Here is a 27,154-nt window from a genome sequence, read left to right as displayed (position 1 = left end):
TGTAGGAAAGGGTTAAATTCCCCCACTGCACCTGTTGCAGTCCTGATGATTTTTCTACAGTATCCTCACAAGGCAGCTTACAATAATAATGAAAAACAATAGAATAAAATTAAGAGCAATACAATTTAAAACTAAACAACTGGGGGAAAACAACAGGAAGTCAGCATGAATTATTCACAAGAAAGCTAGTTGTTGTTCAGTCGTTCAGTCGTGTCCGACTCTTCGTGACCCCATGGACCATAGCACGCCAGGCCTTCCTGTCCTGCGCTCTCTTCCGGAGTGTGCTCAAGTTCATATTCATTGCATCGGTGATGCTATCTAGCCATCTCATCCTCTGTCGTCCCCTTCTCCTTTTGCCTTCAGTCTTTCCCAGCATCAGGGTCTTTTCCAGAGAGTTTTCTCTTCGCATTAGGTGGCCAAAATATTGGAGCTTCAGCTTCACTATCTGTCCTTCCAATGAGCACTCAGGGTTGATTTCCTTTAGGATGGACTGATTTGACCTCCTTGCAGTCCAGGGGACTCGTAAGAGTTTTCTCCAGCACCACAGTTGAAAACATCAATTCTTCAGCACTCAGCCTTCCTTATAGTCCAGCTCTCACAGCCATACATTACTACTGGGAAAACCATAGCTTTGATTAGATGGACCTTTGTCGGCAAGGTGATGTCTCTGCTTCTGACTATGCTGTCTAGGTTTGCCATAGCTTTCCTCCCAAGGAGCAAGCGTCTTTTAATTTCATGGCTACAGTCACCGTCTATCGTGATCTTGGAGCCCAAGGAAGTAAAATTTGTCACTGCTTCCATTTCTTCCCCTTCTATATTCCAGGAAGTGATGGGGCCAGATGCCATGATCTTCGTTTTTTTAATGTTGAGTTTCAAACCAGCTTTTGCACTCTCCTCTTTCACCCTCAACAAGAGGCTCTTTAGATCCTCTTCGCTTTCTGCCATTAGGGTGGTATCATCTGCATATCGGAGGTTGTTGATAATTCTCCTGGCAATCTTAATTCCGACCTGTGATTCATCCAACCCGGCATTTCTCATGATGTACTCTGCATATAAGTTAAATAAGCAGGGGGACAATATGCAGCCTTGTCGTACTCCTTTCCCAATTTTGAACCACTTGGTTGTTCCATGTCTGGTTCTTACTGTTGCTTCTTGACCCTCGTACAGGTTTCTCAGGAGACAGGTAAGGTGGTCTGGTACTCCCATCACTTTAAGAATTTGCCACAGTTTGTTGTGATCCACACAATCAAAGGCTTTAGCGTAGTCAATGAAGCAGAAATAGACATTTTTCTGGAATTCTCTTGCTTTCTCCATGATCCAGCGAATGTTGGCGATTTGATCTCTAGTTCCTCTGCCTCTTCGAAACCCAGCTTGTACTTCCGATAGTTCTCGGTTCGCATACTACTGAAGCCTAGCTTGTAGGATTTTGAGCATCACCTTGCTGGTATGTGAAATGAGCGCAATAGTGCGGTAGTTTGAACACTCTTTGGCGTTGCCCTTCTTTGGAATTGGAATGTAAACTGACCTTTTCCAGTCTTGTGGCCACTGTTGAGTGTTCCAGATTTGTTGGCATATTGAATGCAGCACTTTAACAGCATCATCTTTTAGGATTTTAAATAGCTCAGCTGGAATGCTGTCATCTCCGCTAGCTTTTTTGTTACTAATGCTTCCTAAGGCCCACTTGACTTCACTCTCGAGGATGTCCGGCTCAAGTTCAGTGACCGCACTATCATGGCTATCGGAGACATTAAAATCTTTCCTGTATAGTTCTTCTGTGTACTCTTGCCACCTCTTCTTAATCTCATCTGCTTCTGTTAGGTCTCTGCCTTCTTTGTCCTTTATCATGCCCGTCTTTGCACAAAACGTTCCCTTGAGATCTCCGATTTTCTTGAAGAGATCTCTAGTTTTTCCCATTCTGTTGTTTTCCTCGATTTCTTTGCATTGTTCATTTAAGAAGGCCTTCTTGTCTCTCCTTGCTATTCTCTGGAACTCTGCATTCAGTTGGATATATCTTCCCCTTTCTCCCTTGCTTTTTGCTTCCCTTCTTTCCTCAGCTACTTGTAAAGCCTCATCAGACAGCCACTTGGCTTTCTTGCATTTCTTTTTCTTTGGGATGGATTGAGTTGCTGCCTCCTGAACAATGTTACGGACCTCCGTCCATAGTTCCTCAGGCACTCTGTCTATCAGGTCTAATCCCTGAAATCTATTCCTCACCTCCACTGTATATTCATAAGGGATATGATTTAGGTCATACCTGAATGGTTTAGTGGTTTTCCCTATGTTCTTCAATTTAAGCTGAAATTTTGCAACAAGAAGCTCATGATCTGAGCCACAGTCAGCTCCAGGTCTTGTTTTGACTGACTGTATAGAGCTTCTCCATCTTTGACTGCAAAGGACATAATCAATCTGATTTTGATACTGACCATCTGGTGATGTCCATGTGTAGAGTCACCTCTTGTGCTGTTGGAAAAGAGTGTTTGCTATGATCAGCGTGTTCTCTTGGCAAAACTCTATTAGCTTTTGTCCTGCTTCATTTTCTACACCAAGGCCATGCCTGCCTGTTATCCCGGTGATTTCTTGATTTCCTACTTTAGCATTCCAATCCCCCATGATGAAGAGGACATCTTTTTTTAGTGTTAGTTCTAGAAGGTGTTGTAGGTCTTCATAGAACCCATCAACCTCAGCTTCTTCGGCATCAGTGGTTGGGGCATAGACTTGAATTACTGTGATGTTGAATGGTTTGCCTTGGATTCGTACTGAGATCATTCTATCATTTTTAAGATTGTACCCCAGTACTGCTTTTCCCACCCTTTTGTTGACTATGAGCGCTACTCCATTTCTTCTAAGGGATTCTTGCCCACAGTAGTAGATATGATGGTCACCTGAATTAAATTCGCCCATGCCTGTCCATTTTAGTTCGCTGATTCCCAAGATGTCGATGTTCAATCTTGCCATCTCCTGTTTGACCACCTCCAGCTTACCTTGATTCATTGATCTGACATTCCAGGTTCCTAAACAATATTGTTCTTTACAGCATCGGATTTTCTTTTCACCACCAGACACATCCACAGCTGAGTGTCCTTTCGGCTTTAGCCCAGCCGCTTCACTCTTTCTGGTGCTACTTGGAAATACCCTCTGCTCTTCCCCAGTAGTATATTGGACACCTTCCGACCTGAGGGGCTCATCTTCCGGCGTCATCTCTTTTAGCCTTGTGATACGTTCCATGGGGCTTTCTTGGCAAGAATACTGGAGTGGGTTGCCATTTCCTTCTCCAGTGGACCACATTTTGTCAGAACTCTCTGCCATGACCTGTCCGTCTTGGGTGGCCCTGCACGTCACAGCTTATGGCTTCACTGAGTTACGCAAGCCCCTTCGCCACAACAAGGCAGCGATCCATGAAGGGGAAGAAAGCTAGAGGGCCTTTTTAAAGGCAATGAAAGAAGAAACTTGATGAATGTCCTGGGGAAGATCGCTCAAATATTCTGCAGTCACCACTGAAAAGGGTCTGGCCATACAAGACGCGAACTGAACTTTCCCAATGGCAGTTCAGAGAACAGAGTGTCTGAAGGTGATGTTAAGTTCCAGGCAGGTTCATAAAGGTACAGGCACTCCTATGAATAACCTACTTCCCAAACATTTAGGGTCTTCAAGGGTGCAATCCTGTGGGGATAGGTGGCCGCCTCCGAACTCAGAGGCGACTGCTTATCCAATGCATGGCAGGAGAAGCATGGAGGGGATCGTTCCCTCCGTGCTTCTCCTGCCCTGCATTTGCGGCTAGACAGCTGATTTTGGCTACCTAGCCTTGGGGAGGCGGAAAGGAGGAGGAGGCTGCCAGGTACATACGATGTGTCGTACTGGCACTTCTGCCTTCCCCGCCCTGGAATGCCCCATTTTGGCCACTCCGCGCTTCACTTCAGAGCGCGGAGCACGGGGCTGTTCCATGCTGCCTACAAGGCAGTGCGGAATGGGAGGAAGGTCAGTTCCTGGACAACCAGATATCCTGTGGCCATCTAGCCACTGACTAGCGGCCACAGGATTGCTCCCTAACTTGTGCCCAGAAATGAATTGAAAATCATGTGTAGATAATGCAGGATATCCATTAGCATCCTGGCAGCCAATTAACATTTCTGACCTGTCTTTCAACATAATCCCATGCATTACAGTAATCTAATCAAATCAAGACCACTGCTTTGAATGGGCCCAGAAGGAAATTGTAACTGGAACAACCCTGAAATGATATGACCAGAATGTCTTACAGAAGATAATAATCTGGCAGCTTTATTCTAAATTGGCTGAAGCTTCCAACCACTTTTCAAAAGCAGACCTATATAGAGCACATTGCAATAAGTTAATTTGGCCATAACTAGGGCATTAACAACTATAGCTAGGTCCCATTTCTGCCTGCCAACTTTTGTTATTTTTACAGTGCTCTAGAATTTACAGTGCTCTAGAATACCTTCTATGTCCAGAAGGTATATCAACATTTGCTGTTTGTTTCCCATCTTGACAGCACAGGAAGGGGACTGTGACGATGAAAATATGGTGGACAATTTCATTACCTTCTTCATTGCAGGTTCGTAGATTTATTACTCCTTAAATATATAGTCACACCATTCCACCAAAGGAAACTGACATACTAAAATGGCTTCTTTTGTGTTTGCTAACATAAAAGAAGGCTTGAGGTTTATGATAACACAGATCTTTGTATTTGCTAACACAAAAGAGCCTTGAGATCTGTATCCACACAGAGATGTTTTCATCTGGGCCCAGTTGAACTGTTTAGATTCATATTTGGATCTGGATGTAATGTCCATCTCAGTCCAGGGTCAGTAACCGCTGTATATGACTCCCTATTGTGTATGGCTAAAGCTGGATTGTGTCCAATATCCAAACTTACTGGCAAGTAAATAGGAAATTTAAGTTTAACTTGTAGGAGGGCAGATTTAGTTTAAACTTGGTGCTGGAAGAGTTGCTCAGCAGTTGTTATAGGTTATTTAACTATAGCTTCCAAATTGGAGACCAGCTTTCTCTCTTCCCCTGCCTACCTCCCCTCTTTGGAGATATTTCCCCCTCCCTTTCCCAGAGTTCACACTGTTTCATGATGTATGTGCACCATGGCCCTTGATAAACAAGAGATTGAAAGAGTGGTTTGTAATAGATTTGCAAACACTGGTTCTTCTTCGTGGTCTCTGTGCATCACATATATGGGCTCTGTGCCTGCGCAGATCCCCCTTTCAGGAAACTTCTATAGCTGAGGAATTTTGGTGGGAACCCTCCACCTCAGCACACATGTCCCTAGCATGTTCCCTCGCTTCTCTTTCAACTGCCATTGTGGCAGCCACATGAAGGAACTTTTCTACATTCAGTTCATCTGAAAGCATTTTGCTGAGGTTTCCCTTCTCTCTTTTTCTTCTGTCTATTGCTCTTCATTCTTTTTACTTCATTTTATATTATCTGTTGTTTTGTTTTCATGATCTAGCAATTGCCCAACAAATGTATGGCCTCCAGACTCCTTTTTGGAAGTGTGTTCATTGTGGGAGTAAGCTACCTCTGATGGACATTCTTTGTGTTTTTTCTGCCTAGGAGAAGGGCACAAGGTAGAAGCCTGTGCACATTGTTAGGCTTCTACCAAACAGGCTCGAAGGAACCGATCAGATCGGCTAAGGGCTGTCCCCTGGAGGAACGTGCTGGAGGCTGTGGAGGAGCCAAAGACCTTTCTCTTAGCCTGCTGAGGGTGTGTCTGCCTATACAAGTGTTGGGGTTGCCCCATTGTCTAGCTCAGACTTTGAAACAAACAGAGCCTCTGAGCAGACAAGACACACACATCCCCGACAGTTGTTGACACTTTTGTTGGTAATAAAAAAAGGCCAGAGCTTCTAAATTGTCACCAAAACCTTCTCCTGAAACTAAGAAGAAAAAGAAAAGCTCTAAAAAGGCAGAAGAGTCAGCACAGGACCGACTGCGATCACTGGCTCCGATCACAATTCCTGCTCCTCCACCAATGCTACAATCTCCGATACCGATGGCTGTATTGGTCCTGACACAAGACCCGGTTCCGATTGCATCAATGTTTGAGGGTGAAATCAGGGATGCTTCCACGATTCAACCGCCCCCTTTGCCACCTTGTCAAGATCAATACCAATCCCCTCGGTATGGAGGGCCTTGGTCGCGTCACCCTGGATCCCTGGATTCCGTTGGACTTGATGTCACGGTCTTCCCTGCACCCGGCCATCTCCTCACCAAATGCAGCAGTGGGATCCCAGGATGCAATCTCCCATCAGAAGACTTGGGACTGTTCTCAGATCAGGTCATTTGCATGGCCCACTCATTGGGACCTGAGTTGCAGCGACCTGTCTCTACTATTCAAGACACGGTGTTCGATGCAGTGAATACAGAACTTTCCAGGCTGGTGGTGATTCCGCTTCTTCCCGCTGTACACCATGCTATAAAACAGTTGTGGAAGCACCGGTCAACTATGCCTTCCATGTCTAAATTGCTTGAGGGCATTATTGAGTTCAGGATAAGGACCCTGAGTGCCTCGTCACTTACCCTGCTCTGAACTCGATCATTGCCAAGGCAGCGCAGGGTAAATCAAGAAGACTACACTCTTCTCCTGTTGACAAGGAGGGTCATCCTCTTGGTTTTGCTTGGCAGATGGCTGGATTCCTCAGCATCCTTGGTTATCAAGGTATCCAGTTACCAGGCAGCTATGTCTGGGTATCAGCTCTTCCTCTGGGAGAAAGCTCGGCACCTCATCAACCACCTTCCCGAGGACAAGAAAGACCTTGCTTGGGTGTTTCAGAGTGAGGCCATGCACCTATCCAGGTAGCAGATAAAGATCTCTTGGCCCCAGGTGGACTGAGGTACCAAGGTTCTCATTGGTACAACTGCTTTGAGGTGCCCCACCTGGCTAAAGTCTGAAGGTCTATCCCAGGAGGCTTGGTCTCGTATTGAGGACTTGCCATTTGATGGCCAAGGCCTTTTCAATTCCAGGACTTATGAGACAAGGATTTGGTACAGAAGGCATGTACTATGGCATGCTGAATGGGGCTGAGCCAACCACCACCTTCAAACAACCAGTGCCGCTGGTATCGACCCCCTGTGACTCAGTAGCCCTACCAACAATTGGATTAGGGCAAACATCTTGAAGTAGGCCCCAGTGCTGAGAAAGCAGTACTCCTCGGCCAAGTTTAGGAGCTTTAGCCACAAAGGTGACGGGGGCAACAAGTGTCAACTTTGACCCTTCCCCTCTCTTTCTATGTCCCTCTGCTCTGTCTCCTGTATTCAGAGCTTGCCTGACTTCTTTCCTGCCAGCCTGGGCCAACATCACATCAGATTCCTGGGTCCTCTCCATCCTTCAGAGTGGCTACAGGATTGAGTTTGATGCCCTCCCTCCACTCCGGACCTTCCAGATGACAGCTCCATCGCAGCTCCTTCAGCAAGAAGTACAAACCCTCTTGGTGAAAGGTGCCATTGAACCCATCCTGCTTTGTCATCTCAGTGATGGGTTCTACTGAGTTCTCCATCCCAACCCAAGCTTCCTTCCCACAGTGGTGTCCACATTCCATCTCAACCAGTACTTCACAGTACCAAAGAGGGATAGAGGGCTTTATCCTATCCTGGATCTCCAAGACATCAACACCTACATCACACCCAGGAAGTTCCACATGCCCCCCCTGTCGACAATGCTTCCACAGCTGTCCAAGGGAGTCTGGTTCGCCTTGACTGACCTGAAGGACATCTTCGTTCACATCGTGATTGAGAGGGCTTACCAACACTAGCTCTGCTTCCCAATCAGGACCAGTGTTTACCAATTTTGGGTATTACCTTTCAGCCTAGCTACTTCCTCGAGGGTCTTCATGAAGTGCAATGCAGTAGTGTAGTCTTACCTTTGGGTGCACAGGGTAGAGATCTACCCATATATTGACAGGCTATTGGTAGCGTCAACCAGGTGACAGCTTCTTTGGTCGGTCAAGATGCCCTGTGGTGTCCTAAGTGACTTCAGCCTCTACGTCAATGAGAAGTCACATCTGCAGCCAGTGCAAACATTCCAGTTTATTGGGGATCTCCTTGATTCATGGTCTGGCTGGGCATTCCTCCCTGAAGATCAGGTCCATTCCTTAGCTTCCCTGGCAACCAAGTTACTTCTTCAGGCAACTACTACAGCATTTACAATCCAGCACCTCCCTGCTCTGATGGCCGCAACAACATTGGTCATACAGTATGCCCACTTGCATATGCAGATCTTGCAGAACTGATTCCTCCACAGCTTCAGTACCGAGCAGGATGACCGCCATACCTGGCTCTGACTCCCCTCATGGGTAAGGACTTTGCTGCACTGGTGGATGATGCAAGATCACCTTGTTCGGGGTGTACTATTACTTCAGCCCTCCCCATCCTGGGTAGTGACTATGGATGCTTCCCTCTTTGGATGGGGAGCTCACTGTGGGAGTCTCACAGTACAGGGTCAATGGTCGCCTGAGGAAGCCACACATCAACCTACTAGAGTTGAGGGCAGTCAACAAGGCACTCTGGGCATGGATCTCATGGGCAGACTGGTCCAGATAGCATCGCACAAGCAGGGGGGAACAAGATCACTCCCTCTGGTTGCCCTCATTTTCCAGATTTTTCATTGGTGCATGTCGCATTGGATCTGTCTGGTTGCGATCCATGTGGCTGGTGTGGATAATGTACTTGCAGACTGGCTCAGCCAGACTTTTCTGACTTCCCATGAGTAGGAGATGGACAGAGAAGTCCTGACTGACCTCTTCTGGAAGTGGGGTGCAACGGTGATCAACCTTTTTGCCCACAGGGACAATCTGTAACTGAATGGGCCTAGAACCAAAATCGCTGGGGGACGCCTTCATGTTTACATGATCAAGGGCAGTGTGAGAGTGACTGTCTATGTCTTTCCCCCCTTTCCATTCATCACCAAGGTTCTGACAAAGATAGGGACAGATGGCACATAGTGCATCCTCATCACCCCGTTGTGGCCTCACCAGCCATGGTTTGCCTCCCTTCTGCGCCTTGCGCAGAAGGATTATGTTTGGCTCCCGGCAGTACCGCATCTTCTCACCCAGGAGCGAGGCAGGGTTCTGTGAGGGTGGAAACTGAGCCGATAGAACCCCAGAGCAGTTCTGATTCTGAGGAGGAACAGCAATCCGTGGGAGAGGAGCTCGCTCATCTCTCACAGGCACAGCAGCTGGCAGAGATTCCTCCTGCCAGCATTCCTGAGATAGATAGTGACCCTGGCAGCGAGAGAGTGCTGGAGGGGGGCTTGCTGGACGCTCGACGCCGACACAGGGAGCGACGACAGATGGAGGGCGTGGAAAGGAGGCGTAGCGCTTGTTTGGCGTGCAAGCAACGGTCACATCCCGAGGACCCAAGGGAAAGAGGGAGGATCTCTCCCTAGCCCATAAGTTCAGGGTCTTCCCGTGATTCTCCTTCAAATGGGGACCAACTGCCTTACCTGGAGCATAGGCTACTCTGCTATCTTTCCTCAGTGCTGTTCCTTGCTTAGTCGCTGGTGATTAGCATCTAGAAGAGTCATTAAGTTGTAAAAGGATTAAAGCCTTGAAAAGAATCCTTTTGTCTGTGTCTTGAGTTGGCTATTGGAGTAGACTGTAAGAGGCAGCTAGGGCGCTCCTGACAGGTTCAGAACCTGGACCTCCAAATGCTCCGCATGATGACATGGGGGATCCAGTGATCTGGTCCCTGCTCTGATCCAGCACATCTTCAATGCCTCTTGCAAACCCACCATGAGATGATCATACACCCATAAGTGGGTGGTTTTCCTTGTCATTCACATGTACCAAAGATTTTGATCTTGTTGGTTGCTCCATGCACCAAGTTCTGTAATTCCTTTTGTCACTGTTTGACAGAGATTTAAAACTTCATTCTCTCCATGTTTACTTGGCTACTGTCTCTGCTTCTCCCTTTCCCGTTGAAGGTTTCACCATCTTCTCACATCTGAAAGTGAAGCAATTTCTCCGAGGAGTCCAGAAACTAGCTCCTCCAATTTCATGAATGATACTGAGTTGGAGCTTATCTGTCGTCCTACAGGTGTTGTCTTTCAACACCTTTCCAAGCCTTTCGAACCACGGGCAACTATAGATCGTCGCCTCCTGTCTTGTGACATTTTTGGTTGCCATTACATCAGCATGGTGTTCTGGCAAGCTATGCACCCTGCGTGTGGATCCTCCCTACCTCACCTTTCATAGAGACAAGGTGGTTCTCCATCCCAACCCAAGCTTCCTTCCCACAGTGGTGTCCAAATTCCATCTCAACCAGAACGTCGTACTTCCAGCTTTCTTTCCCTCTCCGTCTACTACACTTGAGTCGGCCCATCATGGCCTGGATGTTTGCTGGGCACTGGCTTTTTACAAGTTGAGGACTAAGTCATTCAGGCAGTCCCCCTATCTGTTTGTATGCTACAGTGGCAAGCACAAAGGGTTCCCAGTCTGAACACAGTGCTTTGCCTTATGGGTCATCTTGTACTGGTCTTGGACTGTCTGCTCCTGTTCAAGCTCACTCTACTCGTGCAGTAGCAACGTCGGTTGCATTCAACAGGAGAATCAGCATCCCTAATCTGTGCCACATTTCAACCTGGTTGGATGTTCAAGCTAGAGGTGACTGCTCCTTCGGGTACACATTCCTTTCCTCTGTTTTCTGGTAGGACACCAACCTGCCTCCAGTAAGTCAGCACATTATGTTTTTGACAGGTTCATACAAAACTTTTTCTGTATATGTAAAAATGTAATATGTGGGAACAACACACATGCATTTACTAATGATTGAATCATACAGATACATATGAGATGGAGTTTGGATTGACAGTTGCCCTAGAGTCTACAGTATAGCATTCATAGCAGAAATGATACATTGGCCACTGTGTAATGTGTGGAACGAGCAGAAACATCACACTGACAACAAAGGTCCTCGTAGTTAAAGCAATGGTATTCCCCATAGTAACCTATGGCTGCGAGAGCTGGACCATAAGGAAGGCTGAGTGAAGGAAGATAGATGCTTTTGAACTGTGGTGCTGGAGGAAAATTCTGAGAGTGCCTTGGACTGCAAGAAGATCAATCCAATCCATACTCCAGGAAATAAAGCCAGACTGCTCACTTGAGGGAAGGATATTAAAGGCAAAACTGAAGTACTTTGGCCACATAATGAGAAGACAGGATAGTACCCTGGAGAAGATGCTGATGCTAGGGAAAGTGGAAGGCAAAGGGAAGAGGGGCCAACCAAGGGCAAGATGGATGGATGATATTCTGGAGGTGACGGACTTGACCTTGGGGGAGCTGGGGGTGGTGACAGCTGACAGGAAGCTCTGGCGTGGGCTGGTCCATGAAGTCACGAAGAGTCGGAAGCGACTGACCGAATAAACAACAACAATAAATGTGTGGAACATAATTTAGGACCTTCTGCAGCCACCCAACCCTGCAGGTTGTGACAATGCATCAAGGTCTGTGTTATCCTCAAATACTCGCTCACTGAAGGTTAGCCTCTTACCGCTGGGAGGCTCAGGGTTTTATTAACCGATAAAAGAAGGAGAGAAGGGAGCTATCCACACAGCTACAGGCTAAGCTAACATTGTGAGTCCACCAGGAGAATCTGTGTTCCATCTCCAGGAACCACTCTATGGAAAAAGAAAGCTCATAGTTTGCTGTTGGCTTCTGTTGACAAAGGCAAATTAAATTTCTGCCACTATATGGGAAGCATTTTAAGCTGAACTTCTTTCTTTTATAAAATGGCTAATTCCAATCTCTAGTTTGATTCCTACCACTCTCCCCCACTTAAATAAGATTCTTTGTCCTGCAGGTCATGAAACGTCTTCCAATCAGTTAACTTTCACAATAATGGAGCTGGGACGGCACCCAGAAATACTTACAAAGTAGGTAAACTGTGTGTTTTTTTCTTAGCTTGTCTGTGATCGTGGTGTCAGGAAGTTGCAGTTTTCCACTTGCTTCAAGATTTGCCTCTTTCCCCCCCCCTTTTTTTTTTTTTGTATACACAAGCAAGTCCTGACCATGTTCAGGTACTTGTTTTTATGGCCAATTGTAATGTGTGAACCAGGAAATCATGGACAGAGTCACTAGTAATTACCATGATCACAGCAGCATTTTTCTACTCTATTCAATCAGAGGAATTCATATTTCCTATAGATATGGGGTCCTTGACTATATGGGCAGGTACCCAAGTTCAGTCACAATGAAGTGTGTGTGTGTGTGTGTGTGTGTGTGTATAAAATACCCACAAAAATACTGTGAGAAATGTCCCTAAGGCCTTTCATACTCAAAACTACTATTTTAAAGACTGCTGTCACATTTCCATGCTATGATTGTATGAATGCCAGTGCATGCCAGTTTGCTATTTTTCTGATTACAAAAGATGAGTTGCCAGTGAGATCTCCCAACTCTGATTCTTAGACTTCAGGCTGAAGTGGATGAAGTCATTGGCATGAAGAGAGATGTTGCTTATGAAGATCTTGGGAAGCTCAAATACCTATCACAGGTACACTTGAATAATGAGGCCACAGGTAACCCAGAACTGCTCTGAATCCTCTTTGCTATGCTATAGCATCACTGCTGAGTGTAGTACATTGTTTCCAAACAAAATGTGGCATCATTTAAGGAGAGTGTCGCAAAGCTCTTTACCTCCAAATGTAAACACAGCAAAAAAGATGCTCTAGGACCCCCACACTGACACCTTTTCTAATTGTTGAGTGAAATCTTTGCAACCATGTTACCAGAACAAAAAGGATAATGCTGTGATACCATTTCATGTTCAAAATGCTGGACATACAAAATGTATGAGCCCCTCACATTGCTCTAGTCCTGTCTGCTCCACTCCCTATGAAAGTAGGGGCAATGCAGTTCTTTTATTTTTGTGTTTTGCAGTAAATATTCCTTTCTTGTTACTTCTCTCTTGTACAAATTTATGTGTCCTCCTTTGGGATCATGAGTTTCTTATGGGATATCATGTTTTCCAAGCACTCAAATGTGTTTTGAACCTGGGGAAAATGTGATACTTTCCCCTGGAGAGCGCATGCAAGTGTCTTAGGCACCTGTTGTATATTCCATATTCCCTAGGAAGTTACTGGTGGTAAGCAATACAAATCCCCCATCCATTCCCAGATGTGCCCCATCTTGTGTATTTTTTCCTGACTTTCTTCTTCATTGTAAAATGTGTTTGTTTATTTTTGATTCACCCACAAGGGATCTCAGGACAGTGTACATTACTAACTATACACACACGTATATGCACACATACACAAAATATAACAATAAAATTAAAAATAAGAGGCATTAGAAGTATTCAACCAGCAAACAAACAGATCAATAAATAAAAAATATGTAATTATTTTTTAATTTTGATTTGGTGCAAAAAGAAAGCAAGGTTGGTGTCAATCATATATTCCTCAGGAAGGCATTCAAAAGTCAGGCTGCCACCACAGAGAAGGCCCTCTCTTTTGTAATTGCATACTGTTTTTCTCTCACTGATGGTACTTAGGGAAGGACCTTGGAAGATCTCAATGCACCGGCAGGATGATATGAGACAAGGCACCGGCAGGATGATATGAGACAAGGCGCGCCTTCAGGAATTTGGGCTCCAAGCCAATTAGGGTCTTAAAGGTGTTAACCAGCAACTTGAATTGGACTCAGTAGTGGATATGGAGATAATGTGATTCCTTAAGAATTGGTATAACACGTTTCCATCTAGGTCAACTGGTTAGAATTCTAGCTGCCAAATTCTGCACGAGTTGAAGTTTCCAAATGTTTTCAAGGGTAGCCCCACATAGAACTCATTACAGTAATCCAGCCTGGCTGTTACAAGAGCACGGATCACTGTGGCAAGGCTTTCCCTGTCCAGGAAAGCCTGCAGCTGACAAGCCAGCTGAGGCTGATAAAAGGTGCTCCAAGCCACTGAGGCCTCTTGGGTCTCTAGTGACAATGTTGGATCAAGGTGCACCTCCCAAGCTGGCTGCACAGCTCCTCCTTCAGCGGAGATGCAGCCCCATCCAGAACAAGCTGAACACCAAATTCCCAGAGCCAGGAACAACCTACCCACAGTGTCTCCATCTTGTCAGGACTCAGTTTCAGTTTATTGGCCCTCATCCATCCCATTACTGAGGGCAGACAGTGCTTCAGCAACTTCACAGCCTCAGATGATACAGAGAAATAGAGTTGGGTGTTATCAGCATATTAATGACTCCTCACTCCAACTCCCTGAATGACTTCATCCAATGGTTTCATATGATGTAAAAGAGCATGGGGACAAGATGGAACCTTGTGAGACCTCACAGCTCAAATGTTATAGGGTTGAGCAAACGTCCCCCAATGCTACCTTCTGAAACTGACCCTGCAGATATGAGTGGAGCCACCATATCTCTGTAGGCCGCAGCTCACAGAGCTGGTCCAGCAAGGTACCTTGGTCGATGATATCAAAACCTGCCAAAAGGAGAATCAACAGGGTCACCCTCTCCCTGTCTGTTACCTAACAGAGGTCACCATCAGGGTGACCAGTGTTTGTTTCAGTGCCAAATCCCAGATTAAAATGGGGCTAGAATATAGACTCAAGATAATCTGCTTCATCCAACAGTTTCTGGAGTTAGACTGCCACCACTTTGTCAAGCACCTTGCCCCAAAAGGTGATATTCATGATGTGCAATTGTTGTTAAAATCTGGATCCAGCAGGGCTTTCTTAAGGAGTGGCCTCACAGCTGCCCACTTCAAGGCTTCTGGGACAGCTCCCTCTTTCAGTGCGGGAGGGATTAATAACCTCCTGGGCCCAGCTGGTCATGTAAGAAGCCAAGATGGGCAAAGGTCATGAATACAGGTGATTGGTTGGTGGTTGGTAAGAAACCACAGATGATTGGTTGGTGAGAGACAACAGAACCTCTTGGATCCATCAAGCATGGAAGTTATTGTGCTATTGTTTCTGAATCAGAGCTTGTGGGACAATGGTAGAACTCTGAAATACAGATGAGCCATACTGTATGTGGTCATGCAAAAAGGCCTTTCCTTCACTTATTCCTCTTCAGCAACAATTGTATGATGTCTTTTCACTGCTGAGCAGGGGCATCATTAGAATGGGCCTACCTGGACACAGGCCCCGGATCTTTTTTGAGCTGTGCCCCAGATCTTTTGAGCTGCCCTAATTGCCTTTTTTTTTTACATGTTCCTATTGACTTGCATTGGAAAACAAAAACAGCCATAACGTTTTGGTTTGTATGATAAATACATGAAATTTGGAGGCTTGGTAGCCCCCAAGCAGCTGAGTAAATGTACCAAATTTCAGGCAGTTAGGTCCAGTGGCTTTTGTGCTAGCCACAGGTAAATTTTGCTTTTTCCAAGACAATCTGTCAAAGTAAAGAGCTATAATTTTTTAATTGTTGTTGTTCAGTCGTTAAGTCGTGTCCGACTCTTCGTGACCCCATGGACCATAGCACGCCAGGCCTTCCTGTCCTCCGCTCTCTCCCGGAGTGTGCTCAAATTCATATTCATTGCATCGGTAATGCTGTCTAGCCATCTCATCCTCTGCCGTCCCCTTCTTCTTTTGCCTTTAATCTTTCCCAGCATCAGGGTCTTTTCCAGTGACTTTTCTCTTTGCATTTGGTGGCCAAATTATTTGAGCTTCAGCTTCAGTATCTGTCCTTCCAATGAGCACTCAGGGTTGATTTCCTTTAGGATTGACTGATTTGACCTCCTTGCAGTCCAGGGGACTCGTAAGATTCTTCTCCAGCACCACAGTTCGAAAGCATCAATTCTTTGGCGCTCAGCCTTCCTTATATTCCAGCTCTCAGAGCCATATGATCTCTGGTTTCGTACAGGTTTCTCAGGAGACTGGGAAAACCATAGCTTTGATTATGCGGACCTTTGTCGGCAAGGTGATGTCTCTGCTTCTTACTATGCTGTCTAGGTTTGCCATAGCTTTCCTCCCAAGGAGCAAGCATCTTTTAATTTCAGGGCTACAGTCACCGTTTGCGGTGATCTTGGAGCCCAAGAAAATAAAATCTGTCACTGCTTCCATTTCTTCCCCTTCTCTATGCCAGGAAGTGATGGGGCCAGATGCCATGATTTTAGTTTTTTTAATGTTGACTTTCAAACCAGCTTTTGCACTCTCCACTTTCACCCTCAACAAGAGGCTCTTTAGATCCTCTTCGCTTTCTGCCATTAGGGTGGTGTCATCTGCGTATCTGAGGTTGTTGATAATTCTCCTGGCAATCTTAATTCCGACCTGTGACTCATCCAACCCGGCGTTTCTCATGATGTACTCTGCATATAAGTTAAATAAGCAGGGCAACAATATGCAGCCTTGTCATACTTCTTTCCCAATTTTGAACCACTCGGTTGTTCCATGTCCGGTTCTTACTGTTGCTTCTTGACCCTCGTACAGGTTTCTCAGGAGACAGGTAAGGTGGTCTGGTACTCCCATCACTTTAAGAATTTGCCACAGTTTGTTGTGATCCACACAATCAAAGGCTTTAGCGTAGTCAATGAAGCAGAAATAGACGTTTTTCTGGAATTCTCTTGCTTTCTCCATGATGCAGCGAATGTTGGCGATTTGATCTCTAGTTCCTCTGCCTCTTCGAAACCCAGCTTGTACTTCCGGTAGTTCTCGGTTCGCATACTGCTGAAGCCTAGCTTGTAGGATTTTGAGCATCACCTTGCTGGCATGTGAAATGAGCGCAATTGTGCGGTAGTTTGAACACTCTTTGGCATTGCCCTTCTTTGGAATTGGAATGTAAACTGACCTTTTCCAGTCTTGCGGCCATTGCTGAGTGTTCCAAATTTGTTGGCATATTGAATGCAGCACTTTAACAGCATCATCTTTTAGGATTTTAAATAGCTCAGCTGGAATACTGTCATCTCCGCTAGCATTGTTGTTACTAATGCTTCCTAAGGCCCACTTGACTTCACTCTCTAGGATGTCCGGCTCCAGTTCAGTGACCGCACTATCATGGCTATCAGGGACATTAAGATCTTTCCTGTATAGTTCTTTCCTGTGTATTCTTTCCACCTCTTCTTAATCTCATTGGCTTCTGTTAGGTCCCTGCCTTCTTTGTCCTATATCATGCCCGTCTTTGCACAAAACATTCCCTTGAGATCTCCGATTTTCTTGAAAATATCTCTAGTCTTTCCCATTCTATTGTTTTCCTCGATTTCTTCCCATTGTTCATTTAAGAAGGCCTTCTTGTCTCCTGGCAGGCCCTATGGAGCTGACTGAACCTACCAAATTTCAGACAGTTAGGTCCAGTAGCACTAGCCATGCGTAAAGTTTCCTTTTCTCAAAGTCTAAAACAAAAAGTAAAAACTGTCAAGCCACCCAGGGGATTAGAGCTCCTAATCAGAAGGTGTTTAACATGACCCTTAGGATGTCACTATCCCTAATCTCTGGTGTAGGTTGTTGTTTTTTTTGAGGTGCAGAAAACCTCTCCCCCGCCCCCTACTTTTCTTTTCTGCTCTTACATGCCCACTGCTGGGAGCTTGCCTGCAATGAAATTTTGAAGAGGGAGAAGGAAGGGAAGAAAGAGCTCCATGTGAAATACTGGTATTTCACATGGCATCTGATTTTACTGCCCCAAACTGGAACCTTTGGATTCTGCAGAAGTTTAGTAGCAGCAAAGGATCCAATCAGCCTCCACAAACTTCTTTCTCCCCCTCCACTTTAATTTCTCCTAAATAGCTGTAGGACTCAAATAATCCCAAAGGGAGGGTTAGGACTATGTGGTGTCATGATTGAGAAACTGCTGAGGCTTTTGAATAGCTTCTACAGTTTTAGAAAAGCTAGGAAGAGCCCTCAGCCACCTCACATCATACAGTTCATTTGAGTACATGCAATCCTTACAAACCCTCCACAGCCTCCTAAATTCCTCTGAAGTACTACCTCTCTGAAAGGAGCCACTTGGCTTAGGGAATTCTCTCTACCCCCCACCCCCACGCACATTTCCAATCACCATTCTTCTTTTCTTCTTCCCTCCCCTCCCCTATCCTGTTCTTGCTTTCTTTCTCTTCTTTAATCCACCCAGAGCATATCTTGAGGAATTCTTAAAGAGAATTCTCTTTGGCGGGCAAGAGAAGTTCTGAGCTGTATTTTACTTTATACAAACAGACAAGAGGGTTGGTTTTTCTCTCACTCAAGTCTTTCAGAAATTGGGTTCACATGGTCACAGAGAAACAAATCTGGGGCTGTTTTGTTTGTCAGTTGCCATTATCCAGCAATAGGAAGGGCTGTAGCTCAGTGGGAGAGCAGGTGCTTGGCATGCAGAAGGTCCCAGTTCAATCCCCTTCATCTCCAGGTAGGGCTGGGAAAGAATCCTGCCTGAAACTCTGGAGAGCCTCTGCTGCCAGTCAGTGTCAACAATTCTGCGCTAGATGGACCCAAGGCCTGACTCAGTATAAGGCAGCTTCTCATGTTCCTATGAACAGAAAGCTTTAATTTAAAAAATAGGAGTTTTTGGTTTGTTTTTTAAGTTGAGGGGAGATAAATATTTCTAATTTACGCAATCCTATGTATGCCTACTGAGAAGTCCCATTATGTTTAATGAGGCTTACCCTCATGAAAGTGTGCATAGGATTCCAGCACAAGTTCCTTTTGCAGGGAGGTCTGCACCTTGTGTTCTGCATGTTTACTCAGAAATAAGTCCTGAGGTGTGAACATGGTGTTGCAGGCTTAATACCGTGCCTGCCCAATTCCGTCTAATGAATTGACTACCCTTTCAGCTCAGTCCTATGCATGTTTCACCATTTGTGTGTGGGTTGTTGTTTTTTTGCATGAACTCTAGCTTCAGTGGTGAGGGAAAGGCACTTAGTACATGCTCAGAGTTTCCCCATAAATGAGCCCTAGTTTTGAAAACAGACTCACTGGCTGAATCCTGGTGAAGTCTTGGCACAAATGAAGTTATGGGGAGGAAGATACAATGACAGCTTATGCATAACAAGGAGGAGGTAGAGGAGAGTTGCACAAAACATCTGTTTTGATGGAAAGTTGCTGGAGGATGGTAGGATGAGGAGGGATGGTTGTATGGAGGGGAATAGAATTGATAGGGGGAGAATGTAAGTGCTCAGTGGTGAAAGAAAAGCATTCTGCACACTCTCAGAGGCACTCTATATTTAAGAACATAAGAAGAACCGTGCTGCATCAGACCAAGGTCCATCTAGTCCAGCATTCTGTTCACATGGTGGCCAACCAGATGCCCATAGGAAACCCACAAGTAGGACATGAGTGCAATAGCACCTTCCCACCCATGATCCCCTGCTGCTAACATTGGTGAAATATAATTAAATTCTAGTCATTCTAAATTTGCATGCATGTATATCCTTCAGAAACCTTGCAGGTTTCTTGCCTGGGGGACACCTCTAGTGACCTGTGCATTTTCATACAAATTTACCCAAAAACTGTTGGGGAAGAGGTGAATAGAAGGAAAAGCAAATCACTCCCTCTCCCAAATTGGAGAACTCCCCTTCCACATGAACTGCTGCACCTATCCTTCTGAAACTTTGCTGGTTTCTTACTTAGGGACAACTCTAGGCTGCCTTTAATTTTCAGAACAATGGTCCACAAGGAACATAGGGAGATAAGTATGTCCTCTTTTGGACACCTCAAAATGTCAAGGCCACCCTTGCACAAAAACCCTTATGGCTATCATTCTAAAATTTGGCAGACATGATCTCCTCTGATGGGGCAATGAATCCTGAAATTTTTATCCACTTCTTCCAAGTAATAAAAATGTTTGGCAGTTCCCTTTAAAAGAAAATCAAAATATAAACCCTACACCTATTTTTTTTCTTCTGACATTGGGCAGGTGTAATCTCCTTCTCCGGGGCGACTATGCCTGAAATTATCATCCAGTTCTGACCAAGAGAAAGAAGTTACATTTTTTTTCTAATTTTCCATGGTAGTCCACAGGGAGTATAAAGACTAATTTTTCCAAACCTTGACTTAGGTTTGGTGCTGAGCTGAAGTGGTCCAACTCCAAATTAGCCTGAGCAGAAGCAGGATGTTTTCCAAAACACTGAATTGGGGTCTGAGTTGAAGTGGGGTGGGGGGTCAGTACACACTTCTTATGTATGTATGTATGTATGTATGTAATCTATACTCACACACAAGCACACCGCATGCACACACACACACACACATATATATATATATATTAGATGTGCGCTTAGACTCGGATAGATAGATAGATAGATAGATAGATAGATATATTGTGCAAATTTTTGTTATGGGCCTGTGCCCTGGATCTTTTAAGAGCCTAGCATCACCCCTGCTGCTGAGGAACTAAGGCTGATTTGCTGAAAACCACCAAGTAAATTTGTAACTGAATTAGGAAGGATGGGCTTGGTTAAAACTCTGTTTGCTAAAGCATTGTAGCAGCCAAAGAAATAAATAGCTGTTGTACCTGCACTGTGAATTTGTGCTAAATCCAGCTTTACTGTCAGGTTCTGAATGAAGCCCTGCGCTTGTACCCACCAGTTCCAAACATTTTGCGCTGGACAGGACAGGAAAACATCATTGAAGGAGTCAAAATTCCAGGAAACAGCACCCTGATGGTGAGTCTGTTGAATGAACTGCCATGAACCTCACACATATTGGCATTCAGCACCAAACCTTCCAGATCCCCCAATGATTTATCTGCATTTATTTTTGTTAAGTATACCTGCATCAGTGTACGTACCACAATTCTGCAGGGCAGCAGCAGAATATGGCAGCAGTCACAGAATTCAGTGTCCTCAGAATCTCACCGTCTAGAGTTCTGAAAATAAAACTTCTTCATCCTTACGTTGTCAAATAAATACTTGGAAAAATATGAGCACGGCCCAGTGGAAAATCACAGAAACCAGCAGGGTGATTGAATAAGAATTCCAGGTTCAATAGGCAAATTTCAGTGACCTGCATAGTTATTTGCCTTTGTCCACCATGCCTAGCAAAAGCAAAATTGTGCATAATTATTAATTGCAAAAATATGCAAAAGTAAGAGAAATCAGTACAGTGTGTTACTTGCCCCTCTGAAGCACCATCATGTGCAAACTAAATTATGTAAACTAGTAAACATTGTAGAATAAGCTTTTATCATGCAATCTCCCTGCCTCATTCACAGACTTTTATGCGGAGTCCAGATGAGACCTCTTCCGCTTGTAACCCCCCTGTGTTTTCTCACTGCTTCTTCCATCAATTGTCTTCCCATGAAATATCTATGAAGGAAGAAAAGACAGAATTGCTCAGCTATTGATTGGTAGTGTAGGAGCTGTCTGTATGGAAACACCCGAAAATGAAAGGAATCATTTGCTAAATGTATATAGTCTGCAGACTTCAGCATTTCTTGTTGCAGGATATGTGTCATCTTTGGAAAGAAAAGACTTTCCCTTCCCCCACCTCCTTTTTTATAGCATGGAGTACGCACAAAATCCAGAGTATACCACTAGATCAGTTTCTAAAGACTGGCACCCTCCCCAAATGCAGTTCTTTTTTGTGTTTTCTTTTACTTATTGTGCCCCTGTAAATGCTACTATCTCACATTTCACAGCTGCTAGTAAAGGTGAAAAGCCATACAGGAAAACTGCTTCCCCTTGGTTTGTCAGCGTTGTGTCTCTCAGAGGCAACTTGAGGAACTGCAAGTCCAATGCACACAACTACCTTGCTTGTGGTGGCTACTTTTTTCACCTCTGACTCTTTTCTCCATGTGGCAAACAGTCTTAACTTCTTCACCATGAGCAGAATTTTATCTTTTGAATAGAATTAAACTAAGTCTATTTCCAGCTAATACTGAAATAAATGTAGATGTGACTGAAGTAGCAAAGGCTTTAGTAGGAATGACTGGATTTCATTCAAACAATATAATTAAATGTGCATTTGTTTGTTACTGCAAATGACCAATATTTCCACAGCTTAGTTCACAGACAGAAATGTAAGTGACTCTCATCTCTTGGCAGTTCAGTCCATATGTCATGGGACGCATGGAAAGGTATTTCAAGGACCCACTTACCTTCAATCCTGACCGATTTAGCAAAGACCAACCAAAGTGAGTGCTTTGTACTGTTACGTTACAAAAAAAATTAATAGTTATTTTGTTCATTTGCTTTTACAACAAAGAAGCAGTACACGTCAGAAACTTGGTGAATGTTGACATTTCTTGCTAATGTTTAGGATTTTAGGAGACCCACTAGAAAATGTCAGGACCGTTTGTAACATGAGGCTAAAGTCCTGTAACATGAGGCTTATTTAAAGTCCTAAAGTAATGTAATGAGGATGGCATTGGAATATGCACTGGAAATGGCCAGTTGGCTGATAATACTGATACTGATAAATGTCAGACTTTTCTCAGTATTCACCAAGTTTAGATGTTTCCTAGGATTGCTTATTTTACCCACCCCCTAGCTCTTTTCCAGTTTCTGCTCCAAGGCAGAGGAAGAATGGTGTCTGATGGTGTCCACTTTTAGTGAAATGGTGTTCAGTAATTCTATTGTCTTTCTTATTTGTTTTTAGGCCCTACTTTTCCTATTTCCCATTTGCCTTGGGACCTCGTTCCTGCATTGGGCAGGTATTTTCACAGGTAAGGCCGTCACCGTTAGAGTTGCCAGGTCTCTTATGGAAGTGGTGATGAGACAACAAGAGATGATGTAGCTGCTACAGTTCCATTTTGCCGCTCTAATGATCCCTTTGCTTGAACTGTACCAGGGTTGGTGGGTAAAAGGACTGATGGAACATTTGGGTGGAAAATACAAGGACTTTGCAGATGGTGCCATACACTGGCCTGGGGTGGGCAATTTGATGCCCACCAGATATTTTGGACTACAGTTCTCATGATTCCTGACTACTGGCTATGGCTGCTGGGGGCTTATGGGAATTGTAGTCTGCACCCCCTTGGGGGAGGCACCATCTTCTAAGGACCCCACTGTTGTCTCATTCATATCAACCTGCTGAGAGTTGAGATCTACATCAGATCTGGTGGGAGCTAGCCAGGAAAAGGGCCTTTTCAGTGATCGTGTCCTGTTTATGGAACATTTCCCTGGCATCCTTGTTTTTATGTTTTGGGTGCCAGTGTATTGTTCTATGCTGCTGTTTTCTTACAATTCTTTTATTTATTGATTAATTAAAGTTATATACAGCTGACAAATGCCCTCAGGGAGGTTTACAATCATAAGGATCCAAAACAACAAGACAACAACCAACTCAGTAATACAGCCACTGAAAATATCAGGATAATAAAATATTTTTAAAAACACACACACTAAAACATATTATAGAGCAAGAGGTAGAACTCATAATAAAAACAATAACTTAAAGATTAAATGCCTGCTAGAAGAGGAAAAGACAGATGGGGGGCCACTACAGAGAAGGCTCTTTCCCTGGTAACCACCCGTCACACCATTGAGGGTGGCAGCACCCAGAAACAAGCCTCTGAAGATGATCTCAGGAAGGAACATATGGGAGAAAGCACTCCTTTGGGTTGTTGTTGTTCAGTCGTTAAGTCGTGTCCAACTCTTCACACGCCAGGCCTTCCTGTCCTCCGCTCTCTCCCGGAGTGTGCTCAAGTTCATACTCCTTCGGGTTGACTGGTCCTATTCCTTTCAGAGCTTTAAAGTTCAACACCAATACTTTTAATTGGGCCCGTAAATTCACAGCCAGCCAGTGCAATTTATATAGCACTGGGGTAATATGTTCGAAACAGCCAATCCAAGTAAACAGCCTTGCTGCTCTATTCTGCACTAATTCAAGTATCCGGACCACCTTCAGAAGTAGCCTCACATATAATGCCCTGCAATAATCCAGGCAGGAGGTTACCAGTAGGGATGGTGCAGGCCCATTTTTTGCACATAGGCTTATAGACAAAATGGCGCTGTAAATTGCCCACATACGCAAGATTCATGGCACCATTTTGTGTATAAGTCTGTGTGCATAGTATTGTGATTACCACGTTTTTCAAATTGTGGTGGAGATGGATGGGGTCCGGGTAAGCGTAGGCATGGAGCTCGAGTGCAGGTCTGTGGATGCATGAGTGGGGGCAGGGGCTGGGTGGGTGCCTGGAGAACCCAGACAGCAGGGGGGGGGGGTGCCCATCCATCCCTAGTTACCAGTTCAAGGATAACTATAGCCAGGCTACCTCTGACCAAATAGGGCGGTAGCTGGTGTATCAGCCAAAGCTAATAAAAGGCATTTTGTGCTACTGAGGCCACTTGGGCCTCAAGTAACAGAGCTGGATCTGTGAGCACCTCCAGACTATGAACTTGCTTCTTCTGGGGGAATGAACCCCATTCAGAACAGATTGGACAACTTGACCCAGCAGTTCCATGTAGATGTTAAAGAGCACGGGAGACAAAATAGAGCCCTGAGGGAACCCATAACAGACTCTCCAGGAGGCAGAACAACAATCTCCCACCTTCTGGAATCAGCTGTCCAAGTTGGAACAGAACCATTGTAAAACAGTGCCTCCAACTCCCAATTCAGACAGCCTCCCCAGAAGAGATCTAGGAGAGCCACTGAAAGGTCTAGGAAGGACAAACTCTGTCTTTCTCTAGGCAAAGGTCATCACACAGGTCAATCAAGGCAGTCTCTAGTCCAAAACCAGGCCTAAAGCCTGAATGAAATGGGTCCAGATAATAAATATCATCCAGAACTGCCTGACGTTGACCCACAACCACCTACTCAGTCACCTTGCCCCAAAATGGAAGATTGGCCATTGGCCTAAAATTATTAAGGTCCTCTGGATCCAACCACACCTTCTTTGGGAGAGGCCAAATCACCATCTCTGTTAAAGAGATTAGTAGTCGGTCATCCCCCAAGGAAGCATTGATCACTTCCTAGACCCAAATCCTCAGGGCAAATCTAATGGCTGTAATAAGCCAGGATGGGCAAGGATCAAGAGCACAGGCAGTCAGAAGGACAGATCCAAGTGCTCACTCCATGTCATCAGGCCTGAACAACTGGAACACATCCCATAGAACTGGACAAGATGGTACACTGAATACCTCCACCATCTGGTTTGCATCATCTATGGAGTCCAAGTCATGAAAAATCCTCAAAATGTACCGCAAACTGATCACAAGAAGCAGTTGAGGTTTCCATTAGATCTTTCTTCTGATCAGCCTGTAAAAGGCCACAAACCACCCAAAAAGCTCTGCAGGGCGATACTGTGAGGATGCAATGATGGTGCAAAAGAAGTTCTTCTTTGCCATTATCACCACCATCACAGAATGGGTTCGATAATGAGCTCTAAACTATATTCAGTCTATAATGAACTCTATAATGAGCTCTAAACTATATTCAAGTGTATGTCTTGTTACATGCATTGGTCCAATGACATGCTGAGCTGTTCTACACAAGGTATTTAGTGTGTGCTCATCATTCCCTATTCACAGTTGTTTAGGGGTTCTTTAGACAATATCGTGAGCCCCCAGTTTCACTTCTCTGTCTAAAGAGTACTTTCGGCAAGTTTTTTTAGAGCAGGGAAAAAAGAAAACACTTTTTCACTTCTGTATTTGCACTATTCCCCTATGCCACAGTGCTCCCTAAAGGTTATGTAACAGAAAAACAGGAAAGGTTCTTCATGTTATGCTGGGATCTCAATTCTGTGACAAAACTGAAAGTAGATACAGCTCATTAACAGCCTTGTGTAGAAAAGCCTGTTGGGACAGTCACATGGTTGTCATGGCAGCCATGAAGTCCTAAGCCGCCCTGGAAATCACAGCCTCAGAGTGGAAATTAAAGTCACCCAGGACCACCAGGGTGGGTATCCTGAAAACCAACTCCAGACCACCTCAGACATCAAGGGCGCAATCCTATGCAGATAGGTGGATGCCTCCGAACTCAGAGGCAACCACCTTTCCAACGCAGGGCATGAGAAGCACAGAGGGGATTGTTCCCTCCAAGCTTCTCCTGCCCTGCATTTTCGGCTAGACAGCCGATTTCAGCTGTCTAGCTGCAGGAGGGCAGAGCAGGGGAGGAGGCTGCCAGACGACACATAGGATGTGTCGTACCAGCATTTCTGCCCTCCCCACCCTGGAACACTCCCGGCATGCCCCGTTTTGGCCGCTCCATGCACCTCTTGCGAGTGTGGAGCACAGGGCTGTTCCCGCGCTGCCTGTGAGGCAGCGTGGAACAGAGGGGAGGTCGGATCTCTGAGAACCGACCTTGGAGTGCGGGCTCCAAGGTCAGTTCCTGGAAAACCAGATATTCTTTGGCCGTCTAGCCCCTGATTAGCAGCCATAGGATTGCTCCCTCCATTTTTATTTAAACCACCTTCGCTTTTTAATTTTTCAGCATTTTTGTTACAATTCTGATTTATTTTGTTTTTCCACCTCTTGGGCAGTGTGTTTCAAACTGAAGTTAATCGCTGCCTTTACACTAAAGAAAACCCCCATAGTCCTCCCATTCTGGAGCCTTTCTGTGTTTACAGCAGGCTCCCAGACAGTGACCACGTTTTTCAAGGTTCCATAGAACTCAATGAAACAGTGCCATCTAGTGGCTGTTTTACTAGCATAACAACCTCACTTAAATAAATTGTTCATTAGTTCTGGATGTTTTTGAGATGGAATAACAAGGAAATACCTCTGGATGTGCCCTGGACGTTGACGACTTCATGAAAAGGACCCACGAACTTCCATGAGTGAGCAATCTCAATAGCAGGATAAAAGCGCCATGTGGAGGAGCCCAACATCTGAAAATAAATGAAATGAAATGACAACTGAATCTACGATCATCTATTTGGGGGGGGGGGGTGTTGTATTGTAATGGGTAATTGTTGTAACTGTTTTAAATGTTGTATGTTTTCATTTTATTGTAAGTCGCCTTGAGTCTTTCTTTTTTTGAGAAAGGGATTTAAGAAATATAATCACTATATCATCTATTGCAAAACAAGGAAAAATGCAGGAAAAAGTGGCAGAATGTCAACGCTCCAAAATTATCAGATAAAAATAAAGCACAATGAAATAAACAGCCATCTCCACACACAGCTTCAAAAGGGAAGGGAAGGACTGTGCCCTAATAAGATGCAAGAATTAAAAAAAATTCTTCTGAATTTAAAAAAAAAAAAGTCTGTAGGTCAATATAGTCATATTTTTGAGAAATATCAGGATGAAATGGAAAATCTTATTAAACTATATGCAGAAATATCAGATTATAAAATGGCTTGCAGAAGCTACTCGAGGTA

At 44.8% G+C, this 27,154-nt stretch overlaps 1 protein-coding gene across 6 annotated transcripts in view; it reads left to right on the top strand.

Annotated features, from left to right (window-relative positions):
- Positions 1–27,154, top strand: part of LOC146357041 (cholesterol 24-hydroxylase-like) — a 68,935-nt gene that overhangs the window by 36,705 nt on the left and 5,076 nt on the right. For 5 of the 6 annotated variants that reach the window (XM_084839030.1, XM_084839051.1, XM_084839013.1 and 2 more), the window contains 6 exons: positions 4,511–4,573; positions 11,824–11,896; positions 12,432–12,516; positions 20,448–20,558; positions 21,939–22,027; positions 22,492–22,558. In XM_084839030.1, coding sequence (XP_084695156.1) covers positions 4,511–4,573; positions 11,824–11,896; positions 12,432–12,516; positions 20,448–20,558; positions 21,939–22,027; positions 22,492–22,558 — 488 coding nt within the window. The remainder of the gene's footprint in view (positions 1–4,510; positions 4,574–11,823; positions 11,897–12,431; positions 12,517–20,447; positions 20,559–21,938; positions 22,028–22,491; positions 22,559–27,154) is intronic. The other variant, XM_084839040.1, reaches the window with a different exon arrangement.

Source organism: Heloderma suspectum, chromosome 1 (assembly GCF_057233095.1).
Source record: "Heloderma suspectum isolate Gila_16-S chromosome 1, 16-S_ref, whole genome shotgun sequence".
Classification (NCBI taxonomy): Eukaryota; Metazoa; Chordata; class Lepidosauria; order Squamata; family Helodermatidae; genus Heloderma; species Heloderma suspectum.
This window is presented reverse-complemented; position numbering and strand designations above follow the sequence as displayed.